The sequence below is a fragment of the Ceratosolen solmsi genome, unplaced genomic scaffold, assembly GCF_000503995.2.
Source record: "Ceratosolen solmsi marchali unplaced genomic scaffold, CerSol_1.0 scaffold41, whole genome shotgun sequence".
NCBI classification, from domain to species: domain Eukaryota; kingdom Metazoa; phylum Arthropoda; class Insecta; order Hymenoptera; family Agaonidae; genus Ceratosolen; species Ceratosolen solmsi.
The window spans coordinates 937348-954450 of NW_011948424.1; the positions used below are offsets into that span (position 1 = coordinate 937348).

The window sequence follows — 17103 nt, forward strand, 5'->3', positions numbered from 1 at the left end:
CAACTTCCAGACTCTCCATCATTCGACAAATGTAATCCAAGTATCGACTTCATGGACCACGTGCACATAATCATTAAGAGTGGACGATGATTAAACCAAGCCTCGCCTCGTTAGTGTGCGTCGGCATTAACGATGAGTGTGTGGTGTAAGCGCGAGGGGCAAAACATTCTTTCGTCTTCCGCGTCAAGTCCCCTCGACGATCTACGTAAAGGATGACGGAGACTAGAGTGTCGACTGGGGACTGCGGATAATACATAAATTCGCGTGTTGGCAAAATTTATAATCATAGCGTGTGCTGCTAATTAATCTACAGTCATAGGCAATTCTTACGTTGTCAAAGAATCGTTGGTGTGCGCGCTTGTGTGCACACGTGAGTCCGGTATGCCGTGAAATATGTGGTATTGTGAACGATGGAAAAGTCTTATGATGCCGCAGAGTTACCAAGTTAAATATAAAAAAGAACAGAGCCTTTTAATTGCAAATAATTTAATAAAAATGTTAATGCGTCATGTATGCTTGTACTGTAAAGCAGGAGTTGAATTGTAATTTTATAACCTTAATTGTTTATTTATATTATTCATAAAGTAAATTGGTTATAAAGCATATTTGTTATCATTGGATCGTTAAAGAAAGTGAAAATGCCTACTGTGTTAGCCTTAGATGTTTCTCTGTCGATGCGAAGACCGGTTGTTGGGGCAAATGTTGGCGAAGGCTTACAAGCCGAGCAGTTGACTAGACATCACTTGGCCATTCAAGGCATAAGTACTATTCTGCATTATTTGCAAAGCCACTCAAAACTTGAATTTGTTGCCTTGGTAAATACAATGTCTTTGTAACAATTTATTGATTGATTAACGATTGTACTCAAATATTCCACATGGTATGTGTTTATTTTAGATTGCATTTTCATCGCTGTACGAGGTTATATGTCCATTTACTAGAGACTACGATTTGATAAGATCAAAATTACAGAATATAGAGGAGTGCGATAAAACTTGCATAGAGTCAGCCTTACACGGCATAAATAATGTGATAATTTCAGAGTGGGGCAGTAGCACGGCTTGTCAAGTTATCTTAATTACCGATGGTAATCCAGGCGTTGGGTCAATGTCCTTAGGGGATTCGTTAAATTCTCTTAATTTTTCAAGAGATGCAAATCCTTTTCCATTACCATTTATATATCCTGGCAAACTGAGTCTTGTTTGTTTAGCGAATCAGTCGGGTAAGAAAGTATTATATTATGTATAATAAGAAATTATATTCTTGATGTGCTCGCCTATGCTCAACAGTTATTTTTAATCCAGTAAACTTATTGTGTTGGCATTTTAAAAATTTCTTTAACGTTAAAGTTTTTTTCCCCTCTTATGCGCAGATCCAAACTTGATAAGTTCCATACCTCTGTATCAAAAGCTAGTGGATTTGGCTGGAAACGATAGTATGCTTTTAGTACCCGAAGGGCAATTGTCAAAATTGTCCGTTACAAACTGTTTTAGAAAACTAGTCGAAACAAATTATGTTTCGTTTCAAGGATATTTAAAATGTGGCCATCTTGGATCTCGTATATTATTATCGCCACCACCGATGGTGAGCTAAGAAAACATATTACGTCGCAAATTCATGTTTATATTATTCTTATCTTAATCTCTCGTGTTATTTCTCTATTGAAGTTCCTTTCCTTATTTCAGCCTTATACTAAAAAATTAGACTTTGATATACTGACGGGCCTGTGCGTTTCAAAAACTATCGAGATATGTGGCTTTATATCAGTAGCGGACGTTGGTAGTCCTACATCGATATCGAGACATTTAGTTCTGCCATTACTTACTGAGAAAACGTCGAGTATGCAAGGTATTTCCTTGGAAGACGATTCTGATATAGAAGATGTAAGCGACGAAGGCAAAATACCATCGTTTTGTGTCTTATTACATGGGGCATTAAAGGTAAACGTCGACAACTTTAGCTTTTTATAAAACTTTTATGAACGACCCTTGCGTACGCAACTGTTCATTCGTTTGTGCAAAAGCAAAATAATTGATACTCGTACGATATACGACAATTATTGATTTAATATAATTATCAGGTGGAAAATATGGCGGCTTTGTGTTTATTAAACACAGATTGGTATGGATTTATTTATTCGTGGGCTGATACTAAAAAGAAATCTAATTTAATGCTGACCGTACTGGAACATGGCACGGACGTAGTTCCCTGGCTTGGAAATTTTCGCAATTTAGGCCCCGTTGATGCTGCAAATAAAAATGGAGAAATAGCTAATTTTCCTGTCAGACCTGCGGAGAAGAGAAGCTATTCCCAGAATGCCCCGTCATGGATAAGACAAATTGGACTGCAATCGGACATTCAAAAAATTCTCAGGCACGCAAGAAAACTACCAGAAAAAACTCAAAACTTTTACAAAGTAAAATTTCTTTTAATTCCGACTTATATTTAGAATAATGTAAATTATGTGATTTAATTCAATTCAATTTCGAATTTTACAAATGTATACATATTAATGTCTAGATTTACTAATGTAGATCAATCGATACATTCCAATTATAATTTGAAATTAAATTCGCAACTATTTAACTGTTATTAATAATTCGATGTAGCGTGAACTTTCAGTTTTTATAATTTATTCCCCTTGTTCCTCGATCGAAGAATTAAGGTCTTTCAACGATTAATATCTTGAATGTAATTTGTATATTAATCGGGCATAAGCCTCGAACAGAATTAAAATTTGATAACCATTTTATCCATTAAATTTTCATAATTGCAATTAATAATTTTTCGGTACTCTTATGATTATTATGTTTATGCATTTATTACGACCTCTTAAAGAATATACAAACTAATAGTAATATAAATAAATATACAACTATAACCACTATATATAGATATATGTCAATGTCGTTACATATTAAAGATGAAATATTAACTTTATTTATATTCGTTTTTTTTTTTTTTTTTTAGGAACTCAATAGACTTCGTAGGGCAGCTCTATCATTAGGTTTTATCGAGTTGTTGGAAGGATTGGCATTAATTTTTGAAAGAGAATGCACGTTATTACCACCAAACTTACATCCTGATTGTACCATTCAAATGGGACACGTTGCTGAAATGTTAAGAAAACCATACTCGCGCGAGCTAAAAAATAACATAACACCAGTTAGGACGAAATTTACTCCTGGAGAATAGTAGATTATGTTGTTATGAGTGATGACTAATGCTAATGACTAAATATTTCTTCTATCTTTTTCAAATAAGCATATTTGGAAAGACATTTGTAAAATTTTGAACATAGTAATTTAAAAAAAACTACTTAACTGCAGTCTATTTTTTATTCTATTTCAATTCAATTGCAGTTTTGCTTAAAAAAAGGAGAATTTCTAAAATTCCTTGAGCAGTTTTTGAACTCGGATATATATGTAAATCAGGAACGTGAACAAATAAAACTTGAGGCTCCCCTATGCTTAACGATTGATAATAAATATATTCACACAAATATCTTCCTGCGTCGTCGGAAATACTGGCTTTGCAATTTATTTCATCCGATTTTCTATTAACAGCCTCGCATATTTTTTTCACGTCACAAGTAGTTTTTAATATCTGAGAATCAATATCTTCTTCCTCTGGGCAATTATTAAAAATATCTGATTTGATATAGCCATTGTTATTTGCTTGACGTTCGATCACTAAGCATGTAGCGAGCCTCGACACACCTACATGCATTATTATCTGTAGGACAAAGTTTCAACAAATAAAACTTGTATATACGATTATTAATAATTTAGTATATTTTAACAAATATTCCATATAATGTATCGATAATATTTATCGAGCTATATATATATATATATATATATATATATATATTGATTTGCATACATATGAATTATATTATAAATCATATAAATTATTTTATGAAATCTAATGGAATGTTTTGGAAATTATCGACAACAATAAATAATAGTTTCATTCGCCAGCGAAATTAATACTTACAGAAGGCTTGTATTTTTCCCATAATTCCTTCACTTTAAACGACACTTGTTTGTATGCAACAGGTATTTCTTCGACAATTAAGTTAATCTTCATCGAATCTCCCAGAGTTTTGAATAATTCTGGAAGTTGTTTCACTGCCTCCCAACTTGCATTAATTTTATGAGATCCAAATGGTCCGAATCCAGTAACCAGCACTGTTAATCGAACTTCATTCTCCATTTTAAACGAATTTTTGGATTCTTGTACAACAACGTAAAATGACAATCGTGTCATACATATATTTTATACTTAAACGGCATAAGATTGTCCAGTGGTACGGGTACTACAGTATAGTGGATAAAACAGTATATTATTACTTCAAAATTTATTGTTTATTAAATCAAATTTTTACATGCTTAATATTTATTATTTAATTTGTACTTTCATACTACATGGCATACAAGTTTATTATTCCTTCATGCAAAACTTGTGCAATTACGATAATCTTAAGTACAAATAAGAATTAAGAATCGGTTAATTAAAATAAATGAAAAATTCCCTTTATCTTTAAATACGTTGTCAATCCCAAATAAATCCTAATTGTTGTCAATTGTTTATTACACTTTTCATAATCCGTTATTACTGCTAAGATTTATGCGGTATAATAAATACGTCACTATCATATTTATATTACAATAAATATTATCTAAATTATTCTTAAGTCTAGGAAATATAATTATTCTACTTTGTGTCTAGGTTAATTTTACATTAGGTTAGTTAAGTTAACCTACGTACTTTTTACTGTCATAACAATAACAATAATAATAATAATAATAATAATAATAATCATCATCATCATCATCATCATCCCCGTGGGGGCTAAATCTCGGTTATATTAATCGTTTGATTGATCGGAAAATTTATGTTGTTAAAAAGTAAATATGCTTTGTTTTAACGAAGTGCCAATTACCGTATTAACTATTTTTAAAAATACAAGAGTGAAAATAGTAAAATAAAGAATTAAAATTCTTAATTTTATTTGAATTAGCAAGAGATTTATGCTTATTTCAAAGTTTACCTTTTTTCATCGAATTCAAAACTATTAAAAGAGCCGAAAGCTTATACGTATTACTTAACAAAAAATGTTTTTTTTTTCTATTTTTTATTTTTTTTTTTAATGCGTGAACAAGCTGTTACGAATAAAATAAAACTTTTCTAGATATTAAAAACAAAATTTAAATACTTTAGAAGATTTAATATTCCTTAATTTATTTATTTCTTGTTGCACTACATACTAAAACATTACTTAGAATATTAATATTTTAGTATAAAATTTTATCTGATCCCTTATCTTATCATGATAAATATCGTTTAAAGTAACTTAAAAGAAATTATAATTTCCATGTTTATACAGTTACATTATTTAAAAGATCTAAAAAGTGATTTTTCGCTTTAATTTACATTTAAATTGCTTTACAATATATTTCTCAAAGTAACCGCTCATAAATGTTAATATAATAATTATGAAACTTTAAAAAGTGTTTTCATTAAAATTGAATTTAATTGTGCTGTAAAGTGTCGAGAGACGATGAATCTCTAATGTTTTTCTCTAATTCATAAATCTCTGTAACATATATATATATATATATATATATATATATATATATATATATATATATATATATATATATATATATATATATATATATATATATATATATAAGGTTTGATTACAATTTTCTCTATTCTACACATTTATAATTTATTGATGAAAAATAAAACAAAAAATGTATATATATATATATATACATTTTTTGTTTTACTTTATATATATATATATACATTTTTTGTTTTATTTTTCATCAATAAATTATAAATGTGTAGAATAGAGAAAATTGTAATCAAACCTTTTCGAGTTTAACAAAAATATGTAAATAGAAAGTCTCCAAAAATAGATCCGGCGTACAAAAAAAAAATATATACATATATATATATATATATATATAATAAAATAGAATAAATAATAAACGTATGTATTTCGTCGATTATAAATGTTGTGTAAGACGCCTCGATAAACAAATCCGTGACCATTGTACGTGGGTACTACATACGTTATAACAAATATTTACATTTAAAACGTAAATCTGATAATAGAAGTGATAAGTATAATATTATTATATGACATTAGATAAAAAGAAAAAAATAATAAATATATATACATATATATATATATATATATATAATAAAATAGAATAAATAATAAACGTCTGTCTTTTAATTATACAAAAATAAAATAAGCTGTTAAATATTGAATTAAAATTTACTAAAACGATGTTTATAATGTAAAGAATTTAAACAATAATTATAGGTTTCTTTAATTTATTGTACCAAAATTTGCATCTCATTCGGAATTATCAGCGACTCAATATATATATATATATATATATATATATATATATATATATATATATATATATATATATATATGTATATATATTTATTATTTTTTTCTTTTTATCTAATGTCATATAATAATATTATACTTATCACTTCTATTATCAGATTTACGTTTTAAATGTAAATATTTGTTATAACGTATGTAGTACCCACGTACAATGGTCACGGATTTGTTTATCGAGGCGTCTTACACAACATTTATAATCGACGTGCAAATTTCTTTATACATAAATAGATGAGCGATTTTCATTAACACTCCAGGACTGCAACTTCATACATTTATCATTTTCATCTTAAGATTCGATTTGCTTATAGAATTTCAAGTTAAAAGACTTTATATACTTTTCTCGTAAGTTGAAAAATAATATTTCTCTTATTGAAAAATTTGTTCGCCATTAAATTTCAAATTAAAAATTACCTTCAAAAAAAAAAAAAAAAGATTTAATCTTAAATTATTTTTTATTAAAATTACAAAATATAATTGAAATTAGTCAAAACATGTTTGATAAGTGCACTAAGGTGCAACCATCCGCGCGCGCACACACACGCACGCACACGCACACGCACAGTCGCGAACTCACAAATCTCTTGCTTATAATATGTTCATAAAACATTTTTTCGATTAAAATTGAATTTCGTTTAAGAAAATTTTCAAATCTGTTAAAATATTCATTGTTTAGATGCTAAAAGGTTAATTAACAGGTTAACCATACAACCTGTTCTAACTATGTATTTATATACAAGTAAAAGGAATTATTTGTGTGCATTTATACTTACACTTACGTTTAATTGTATATAATTATTATTATATGCAATATTACAGAAAATAGACATTTAATCATTATTGTAAATATTCGAGAAAGAAATATTCAAATAATTACGACCGAACAGAATTGAATGGGGAAAAAAAAAAATATATATATATATATATATATACACGTATGCATATGCGTATGTAAATGTCAAAATAAATGAAAAGGTATTGAAACGATAATTGAAATAATTTGTAATAAATGTCTTTTGACTTCCACGTTTAATATATTAAACGTGATATTTATTAAACGAACATTAACTCTCTCTCTCTATCTCTCATGCATAAATAATGATATGGTTAAATAATTGATATTAGTGTTAGTTAATTTATACCGTATAATACATTAATTAACGTTTTTTTTTTTATTATGCGTATGCTTTATTAAACGTATAACGTTTAATTAAGTAACGCACTAAAATTGCATTATATTAAAAAGAAGAAAAAAAATTGTAAATACAAAAAATAAAAATCTCTACTAAAATTCAATGATATTGACTAAAAATTCGCGAATAGTACATATTTTAACATGAGAATGCCTTGTGTACGTATTACTATAAACGCCTCTCTATGTGTGCAAGGGTGTGTATTTTTTTTTCTTTTTTGTTTTTTTTTCATTATTTTTTTATATGATAATTTCTTATACACATTCTTTATTTTAAAAAATATATATCGCTTTGGATTATAGATCGGTACGCAAGTTTTAAACTTGTATAATTGGAGCTTTGTTGTTGTTGTTGTTGTTTTTGTTTTTGTTTTTTGCTTATTACTCTTTTCCTTTTTGTCTTTTAACCACATTTTTTTTTTTTTTTTTTTTTTTACCTCTACAAACTACAACAACAATGTTTCTCGACTTTTTACACAATTATTGCATTCGGAAATAGATAGATAATTATATAGCATACATAATCGAAAAGTAGGTGATAAGGTGATTTTTCAACAAATGTTTTGTTTGCAAGAATAAGTCGATGGGAGAAATAAAACAACTTACAAAAAAAAAACAAGAATATTATTATTAAAAACTATATAATTCCACTTTGTTAGACAATCCAATTCAATATCAATAAATCGTCGCACTTACTAATAGTCGTACGAGTACGATCATTAATTTATAACAACTAATTAAAATAGCGCTAAGTGTATGTATATTTCTATCTTCATAAATCGTAATGCGTGAGATCTGAGAACACGAATTCATCTCGATTATTCCGATCTGGAGAATCGCTCGCCCTCTTAAAGCACTTATATTGTTTTTGTAATTTACTTTTTCATGCGTTTTACTCCGAATGAATACCACATTACCGTACTTTGCATGTTAATGAATAATTTGTCGAAACTAGTTTATTAATAGAAAGAACACTATGCAGAATTGGGTTCGTAAGATTATTATTGATTCATGATATTCGAAATATTTACGGCTTCTTTTATTAAGTAAATTTTTTTTTTTTTTTTTATTTTCCATAACATAGAAAAATAACACACAGAAAATTAGAATGTAAGGGACGTGTATTCTCGCCTGCTCTATTTGACTATTTTAGTAAAGTTTCGGGTTATCTCTGGTACATTTTATTCCGCGAACGAAAGAATCAGGCACGGATTCACGCATGTCTTTACTTTTATTTATTTTCTTTTTTTTTTTTTTTTTGGGTAATTGCTCTCAATAAGGTACGTTCAAAATTTTCCTCAAGATAGCATTATTTATTTTGTTTTTGTTTGCTTATTAGGCGAACCTTGAGAAAAAGAAAGGGGAAAGAAAAAAAAAAAAAAAAAAACAACACGGTTCTTTTATTTTACTTAAATGTAAAAGAAAAGAAAAGAAGAAACGAACAGTATTCGCATTGAAATTCGACTTCGTTGCAAGTGATATTGACCCAGCTTACGCAATCCTTTAAAGTATTTGTGCTTTGTTTGGAGTCGTTGTTGAGAGCCACGTGCGAAACTACAAATAAACAAAAAGAAAGGGAAGAAAAAGAGAGAGAGAGAGAGAGAGAGAGAGAGAGAGAGTGAGGGAGATAGGGTGATAGGGAGAGGGGAGGGGAGGGGGGAGAAAGACAAAGAAAACCGTCAAAGTTTCAGCGACTGATAATCTGTGTTAATTTGTTTGTTTCTTTACTTTCTTTTTTTTCTCTCCCTTTTTCATCTTCTTTGTTTTTACTTTTCATATTTATGGCCAATTTTTCAATTAAATTTGTACACTTGTGCCAAAGTCGATGTTTCATCTAACCATCGTTAAAAATTCCCTCGTAAAATTAAGTGGCGAACTTATAGACTAAAAATATATTATCGGATAGATTACATGTACATACAATCAGATTTTGACGGTTTATATCTAGTGATTCTCACTTGAGTAGCTTGTTTTTCTTTATTAATAATACCTGTTCGTCTCTGTTTCGCTCCGATTCTGCTTTTCTAATGCTCTGATTTTATAATGTTAATACAATTTTTCAGCTTTACATTTGAATTTATCGTCTGTAGAAATCAACGTCATCTTAAGCTTTACTTTGAATGCGCAAAACAGTGAAATCTTCTTTTATTCATTTTACTTAAAATTAATATCCAAAGTTACATAATAGATGTCTCTCGCACTGCACTTTTAAAATATTTTTCTTGTTGTTGTTAATTTCATTAGAATTACCTTAAGATCATATGAAAGACCAAGCAACATCATATAAAAAATTCAATTTCGTTTCCCTTTATACAATTTATTTTGTGAGTGAGTTAAATACTAGCATCTCCATATTAAACAATTAATTACGTCGTCATTATTTAAATAATAATTTTGATTGCTTTTATCAAAAATCATGTTATAATGCGTAAGTAAAGGGAATTTAGAAAATGGCAAATCTCATTGAAATAAAATCAATGAGAATTTTACATATTCACAACAACTTATCATCTCATTAAAAAAGAAAAGAAGAAAAAAAAAGAAAAAAAAAATTTATATGATTTCTCGTGGTATAATTTGAAATTATATATATATATATATATATATATATATATATATATATATATATATAAAAGAAAGAAAAAAAAGAAAAAGTTGAAAAACGAAAATAGAAAAAGCTTTTTGCCTTGTTCTTCTTACTCTACTACGACATTAAACAGAATCACAAGAGAAAAAGAGTTGAAGCCACTATTTTGATAAGCTTTGTAAGATCACGGACTTCTTTTTTCTCTATCCTCTATTAACTTTAAAAAACTAAATCTCAACACTAGCGACATTATATCTCTTTCTCTCTCTGCAAGAGGGTCGCACGTTAATTAGGTACATATCGCAGTGTGGTGTGTATTTATTTAGTTTTCTTTTTCTTCATTAATCTTCGAATATCTATAGAACTCGCGCACCTTTATATCGACGTCACACTTGTAATTCTCTCACTTAACGAGATTTCATTTTCCCTCAACGACTCATCATCTCACATCTTTTTCATTATTATTCCTCCCCTCCCTCCTAATTCCTCCTCCACCTTCTCTTCCACCTCTTCCTCTTTCTCTTCTCTCCTCCTCCTCCTCCATCTCCTCCTCCTCCTCCTCCTCCTCCTCCTCCTCCTCCTCCTCCTCCTTCACCTCCTTAACGTTAATGTACTCTGTGTCTATGCGTGTACATGTCGCTTTTCTCTAGCGCGGAAGAAGATTTCTTTATCCCTATATTTTCTATTCATTTTCCTCGACGCTCGATCCTTCTTTTAACACGGAAACAGCGAGGGCGTGCTTAAGCATAAGCGCACTGTGATCTTTCGGAGGCTCACAAGAAATCGTGTGACTAAGTTGGTTGTCTCGGTTGTCGTTTATGGCTGCGTTGAATAGTGGTGTTGTCGTCCCGTTCGCGCTGCTGGTATTTGGTTACAACTCCATGTCCTGCGCTTCGTCCTCGCTGAAGTCACTCATCGAGGACTCGCTGTCAGAAGAGACGCCGTTCCCAGTGCCCCCATTCTCCTGGTCCCGTAGCGCCTCCTCCGTCGCGTATTTCCTTACGTAGTCTGAAAGAAGAAGCCAAGCGTTTTACGTTCAACTTATTATTCGCGAAATCTTTAAGCGGGCATTTTGTTTCTTCCAACCAAGGGGCAAATTCAATATCGATCGAGTCTCAACGACTTAACTTATATTAAATCGATTTCTTTCAATTCTTATAAATAACAATTTCACGTAGACTGACCTGCAACTTTTTTCTTGTACTCTTCCGGCTTGTGAAGATACATTGCAGCTGCATCACCGTTCAACGGATCGATGGGATTCGGATATGTTAATAATTGAGGGAGGAAAGATTCGAAGATATTCGAGAGATCTGTAACAAGAATTATTCGACAATTTATAGAATGTCAGCCACGCATACGAACGTGGAAACAATTATGAGCAAGTGTGACGAAAAAAAAAAAAAAAAAAAAAAAAAAAAAAAAAAAATAATTTTACACAGCGTTTACATTATTTTTATGCATTTAAAATCACATTATTTGCCTTTTAAAATTCTATTTTATTCATAAAATTTTAACGCTTAAAACAGAGTTTTTATGTAATTTAAAACTATTCTCGTAATTTCAATTATAAACTCAATGTATTATCAATCCGATTCCAGTAACTTGTGACAAAAAAAAAAAAAAAAAAAAAAAAAAAAAAAAAAAACATAAAAAAAAAATTACTCCTAAGACCAATTTTACTTTTTTCTTTTGTAATATACATTCAACTAACGATAATCATTAGTTCATAATGTACTAGATTTTCATTTATATGTTCGTTTAAATATAGATTTACGTACTTACACGTGTGCGCGCGTATATGCACACGAACCCGTGCGCTGATACATGCGTAAATAGACGCACACGCACACGCGCACACTCGCGAAGGAGTTTTGATAAAATAGTATGTGCAAACTTGGCCATGTCGTTTCCAATACTTTCTATTAATTTATTTGGGAAAACTTTTATATACGAATACCGATATCGAGCTTCTTTTTGTTTCTGAAATCATTTTATATAATATTTAATAAGAAATGAAATATTACATTGGATTTGACGTGATTTTCTTTGGCTTTAAATTGTTGAAAATTTCTATTTTGACGATCGAGACTTTATTTTAATATCATAATCATATAATCCGTTACCATCTCATGTACTAGTCATTATAATATGATAAATAAGCCAAACGCGACCTTATTTGATTTATTTTCTGTTGTTGTTGCAATTGTTGTTCCTCGCAATGCATTTTTCGATGAAATTTCAATTAATTTGATAAAATGCTCATAACTATATTTACCTTAGCGTGCAAAAATTTGTTCTGCACCATCGTCACAACTTACGACGAGGTTCGATGATAATAAAAGGGTGATGGTGGAGGGGGACGAGTGGGGGAGAGGAGAAGAAGATGATGAAGAAGATGAGGAAGAAGAAGAATATGAAGAAGAAGAAGAAGAAGAAGAAGAAGAAGAAGATGATGATGATGATGATGATGATGATGATGAAGATGAAGAAGAAAGAAACATTTTTCACGATGGAAAGATAATTATTTATTGGCTGATAATGTGATTTTTGAACGTTTATATAAAGTTGGACAACAATGTATGTAATATTACCCACCATATAACGCTGTCCAAGCCTGATTAATGACATCAAGGCATACGGTGCCCGAAACCTCATCGATGTTGGGATGGTAGACTTTGTTCATGAAGCCAATGGAAGGCGATTTGAAAGGATAATGCTCCGGTAAGTGTACGCGCACCTTCCATATTCCACCCTCGTAAGGCGCTGAAACGTGAAACACGAAAGAAAGATCCTTTACTTTTGAGAGTCAATTTTATTACCTTTTATTAATTATCAAATATTTTGAAACGTTTATTAAGTACTTCTCGTAGTAATTTTTTTTATTCTTTTCTTTTTTATTTTTTTCCTCTGCCAAGCAAGACTAGAAGTTACTAATAATTAACACGTAAAAGTAAAAACGACGTGACCGTTGTCCTATCAATGTACAAGTCAGCCAGCCATTTGTTTCGAACTATTTAATAGTCGCAAGTCCTTGTCAGGGATAAGTTTTAAGCGGCTGAACTTTTAGACATTTATTCAAGTACAGGGATATCACGAATGCACTTATTTACCTTTTCTACCGTCTTTAGGCTAATAAAAATAAGTAAGTCGACATTATTCAATTTGAGTGCCAAATTATGCGAGCACTAAACTAAAGTAGCTAAAGCCAAAGTTCATCTTCGGTCTTATTTGCTCGCCAATATAAGTTATTAATGCTTCAAAATTTATAATACTTTATGTAATACTAGAAATCAAAGGCTAACGCAGCTCAAACCCCCTTATCGCTACCGAGATTTCTCAAATTTCAACACATATAAGCGCTGTCGAGGCGTATAGAACCGGGCGAATAGATATCTCGTTACGAAAATGTATGAATAGCTATTGTCTTTTATCTTATACAAATAAGAATACGGAGGGTGAAGAAATAGACGCGTCGTCGCTTCAATAGACAGCGACTCAAGACCCACAACAACAACAACAACAACAACAACAACAACAACAACAATATTACACTCGGCTCGAACACCATCCATTTTACTTCATTCCTCAATTGTTTAGCAATGGACATTATAATCATATCCTCGGTATGGAGATTACTTTTTTCACGCGAGATTCAGGATTATGTGACTGAAGGGAGAAGTGATTGTATACTAGGACTAAGCCATTAATGGTGTTCGAGCGAGGAGATAGATGAAGGAAAACGAGGGCCAAAAGTGTATTGGCCTCTCGCTCGACAACATCGTCATGCCGCGAGAGAGTGTAGCTTTTCCGCTTTCTCGTCCCATTTCTTTTAATTCCCGCATCTCCTTCGCTTAAATCAACACACGAGCAGCTATTTTCGCGGGTAGGGGTAGGTGGGGGTAGGGGGATGGGGGATTGTGTGATGGGGTATTGTGTGGGGGGAGGGGGGGAGGGAGAGAGGAGGTATTATGTTTTTTTCTCCCAATCGGTGCCCCGTTACTTTCCAAGTGCCTCCGTTGTGCGCGTGCACGTATTCGCAAACGCAGCGACTCGGCCACTTCCTTTTACCTGCCCATTACACGTGCCCATTTTCTTCGTCGAGTGCACGGCCTTATTTACATTATCTTTTCTCTCTCTCTCTCTCTCTCTCTCTCTCTCTGTCTCTCTCTCCCCTCCCCCTACGATCCTATCCTTCCTATTTTCCTTGGCTCGCTCGCTTGGCCACTACTGTTATTACTTCGACACGGGAAAATCAGCGATCGAGCGAGAATCACTCGGCACGTGACCGATTGCGATTCATCGGGGCCGCCTGTATTATGGCTGGATATTTTGCTTTCTTCGAGTTGCGAAATTTAGCTCAAGTTTTTCTTATTAGTGACTTATTAGAAGAGAAAATTTATTAATTACTATTTAGGTGCCGTAATAATCTTAGATTATGCCTATCGAGGAAATTAATTTTAATTATATCGACGATACTTTCGAACTGTGGGAAAGACGTTTTTTCTTCCTTTTTTTATTTATCAGTTGTTTTTTTTTTTTTTTTTTTTTTTTTTTTTTCCCTTTAAAAAAATAATTTTACCGTTACGAACCAAACAATTTACAAGCAAACACATTGACAATAATGTAACAATTTCATTAAAATATTGGATTTTAATACAATCTATTATTCTAACCCTTTTATCCGATTAATTCAATAAAATCTCGTTGCATTAGAAATTCTATAATCTTTTTGCTTTTTTCTAAAATCGTTTTGCTTTTTCTTTTATCTGTCAAAAATTTGAACGTAAATTTCATATATTTTCATTCTAATGATTACTGTTCGGATGAGCAGTAGTAGTACGCTCTAATAGATAAAGATAACGAATGGTATTTTTATTTAAGATTGCAAGAAATAAATAGCTAAAATTGAAAATAATGGTAAAACTATATTAATTAGCATATATTTGGCATATACTTTATGAAAGCTACTTTATTTAACAAATTATCACATAAATTTGTTGAATTTACATAGTAGTAGACATAATATTTATTCAACTTGAGAAGTTTATATTAATTGAATAAAAAATTTATTCTTTTAATGTCATATTCGAATACTACACAAGTATAAACTAATAATATTAGTTAAAGACGAATATTTTACATGAATTAAATATTATAAATTAAATATATATTGGCGTTTTATATTTATATATAATATTAAACCGGATATTAAACGGCTGTATTACAAAGGCGAAGTTCATCATTTTAATAAACTAATTATTTTAAAAAGAATTTATTCATGCCAATTTATCAAATGACACATGCATGATTTTTACAGAATAGCACTTTACAATATTCTGATTTGTTGACATATACACGTATATATATATATATATATATATATATATATATATATATATATATATATATAATACGTATAACTTTGCAATTATCAAAAAATCCAATTGTTTATTTATTCTCGGCGTCAACATACGAGAGGAATATTTTTATTTACTTTTTACTTTTGGTCCCAATCAATCCTTTGATTTTATATTTATCTGTTAGCTAAAAGAGTGTGCTTAGATGTCAGAAAAGAAATAAAAAATAAAATATAGTTTTACAGAATATATTTAGAAGAATAAATTCGCCATGACTAATCGTAACGATAGTTTAATATAAATGACCATTACTTTTAAATACATTATCATTCATTTCTTATTAAATTTCCTAGAATACTAAAAATTTTAAACCAAATCTTAGAATGAAAAGCCTTGCCTTGACCAAATCTCTCTCTATCTCTCTCTCTCTCTCTCTCTCTCTATATATATATATATATATATATATATATATATATATATATATATATATATAATACGTATAACTTTGCAATTATCAAAAAATCCAAGGCATTAAATTATTCATCAATTATTCATATTGTTTGCAGTTGATTTTTTTTCGTATTTAAAAAAATAGTCTTGTAAATTAATTGTACCGATGGTCTTTCAGGGTCAATATTTATTGATATTAAAGCATCTATCATGCCTTTCTAATTTAAGAGCTGCAAAAATACATATTTGTGGAAATAACTTACAACATCTTATAAGATTACATCAAAATTTTTACAAAATTTCATACACGAACGATAAACGATAAATTTTAAATATATATAGATTGAAAACATGACTAACTGTAGATGAGCAGATCACTGAACCATGAATAATTTGCAAATTTCGAATTCTTTCTGTCTTTGTTTTTCTCTCCTTTTTTTTTTTTTTATTATTATAACACTTGAAACGCGCGAGTTTTTATAGTTTTATAGCTATTTTAAGAAAAACATCCACTTTATTATAATTTACACGTTATTGCTATCTTTTAACAATAACAATGATATCGAGTTATAATCATAACGGCGATTAATATTTAAAATATTTATTATTTAAGAGATTAAGCCACTTTAATGCCTGATTTTAAGTTAGTGTTAATAAACACAGGAAATATATAATCAAACTATAGTACGTATAAACTTTGTTAATATCAATTTTTATATATGAGCTATTACAGTCCTTCGGAATCCTATACTTTATTAAACACTTCATGACACGGAGTATAAATCACTACTTGTTGATAATAAAGGATAAACAAAATTGAAAAAATTCATTATTTAATTAAAACATTATTAAAGCAAATCAGTTAAGAAAAACGTATGAGGATACACAATAAATATATATATATATATATATATATATATAGTTTTCAAAGAGAGTTCAGTTTTAAAAATCTTATAAAAATTTTAAGCGACTTAGTTAAAAATTTTTCAAACTTTGCTAGGCATCTATTTGAAAAGTATAGCTTAAAGAGAGAGAGAGAGAGAGAGAGAGAGAGAGAGAGAGAGAGAGAGAGAGA

General features: G+C 30.0%; 3 protein-coding genes across 3 annotated transcripts in view; 1 reads left to right on the forward strand and 2 right to left on the reverse strand.

The window, feature by feature from the left end:
• Positions 1-478: 478 nt before the first annotated feature.
• Positions 479-3206, forward strand: IntS14 (integrator complex subunit 14). The gene is made up of 6 exons (XM_011499928.1): positions 479-815; positions 898-1222; positions 1373-1584; positions 1686-1940; positions 2081-2416; positions 2971-3206. Exons 1-6 carry the CDS (start codon positions 639-641, stop codon positions 3193-3195), a joined length of 1530 nt encoding a protein of 509 aa, XP_011498230.1. The 5' UTR covers positions 479-638; the 3' UTR covers positions 3196-3206.
• An 85-nt stretch (positions 3207-3291) lies between these two features.
• LOC105362475 (pyroglutamyl-peptidase 1) lies at positions 3292-4399 on the reverse strand. The gene is made up of 2 exons (XM_011499929.1): positions 4000-4399; positions 3292-3735 (listed from the first exon to the last, which is right to left on the reverse strand). The coding sequence occupies exons 1-2, from the start codon at positions 4270-4272 to the stop codon at positions 3343-3345; spliced, it is 666 nt and encodes a 221-aa protein (XP_011498231.1). The 5' UTR covers positions 4273-4399; the 3' UTR covers positions 3292-3342.
• Positions 4400-10783: 6384 nt separating this feature from the next.
• UbcE2H (ubiquitin conjugating enzyme E2H) overlaps positions 10784-17103 on the reverse strand; it is a 36124-nt gene continuing 29804 nt past the window's right edge. The window contains exons 3-5 of the mRNA XM_011499930.1: positions 12817-12984; positions 11403-11531; positions 10784-11226 (exon numbers count right to left, since the gene is read on the reverse strand). Coding sequence (XP_011498232.1) covers positions 11090-11226; positions 11403-11531; positions 12817-12984 — 434 coding nt within the window. The 3' untranslated portion in view covers positions 10784-11089. The remainder of the gene's footprint in view (positions 11227-11402; positions 11532-12816; positions 12985-17103) is intronic.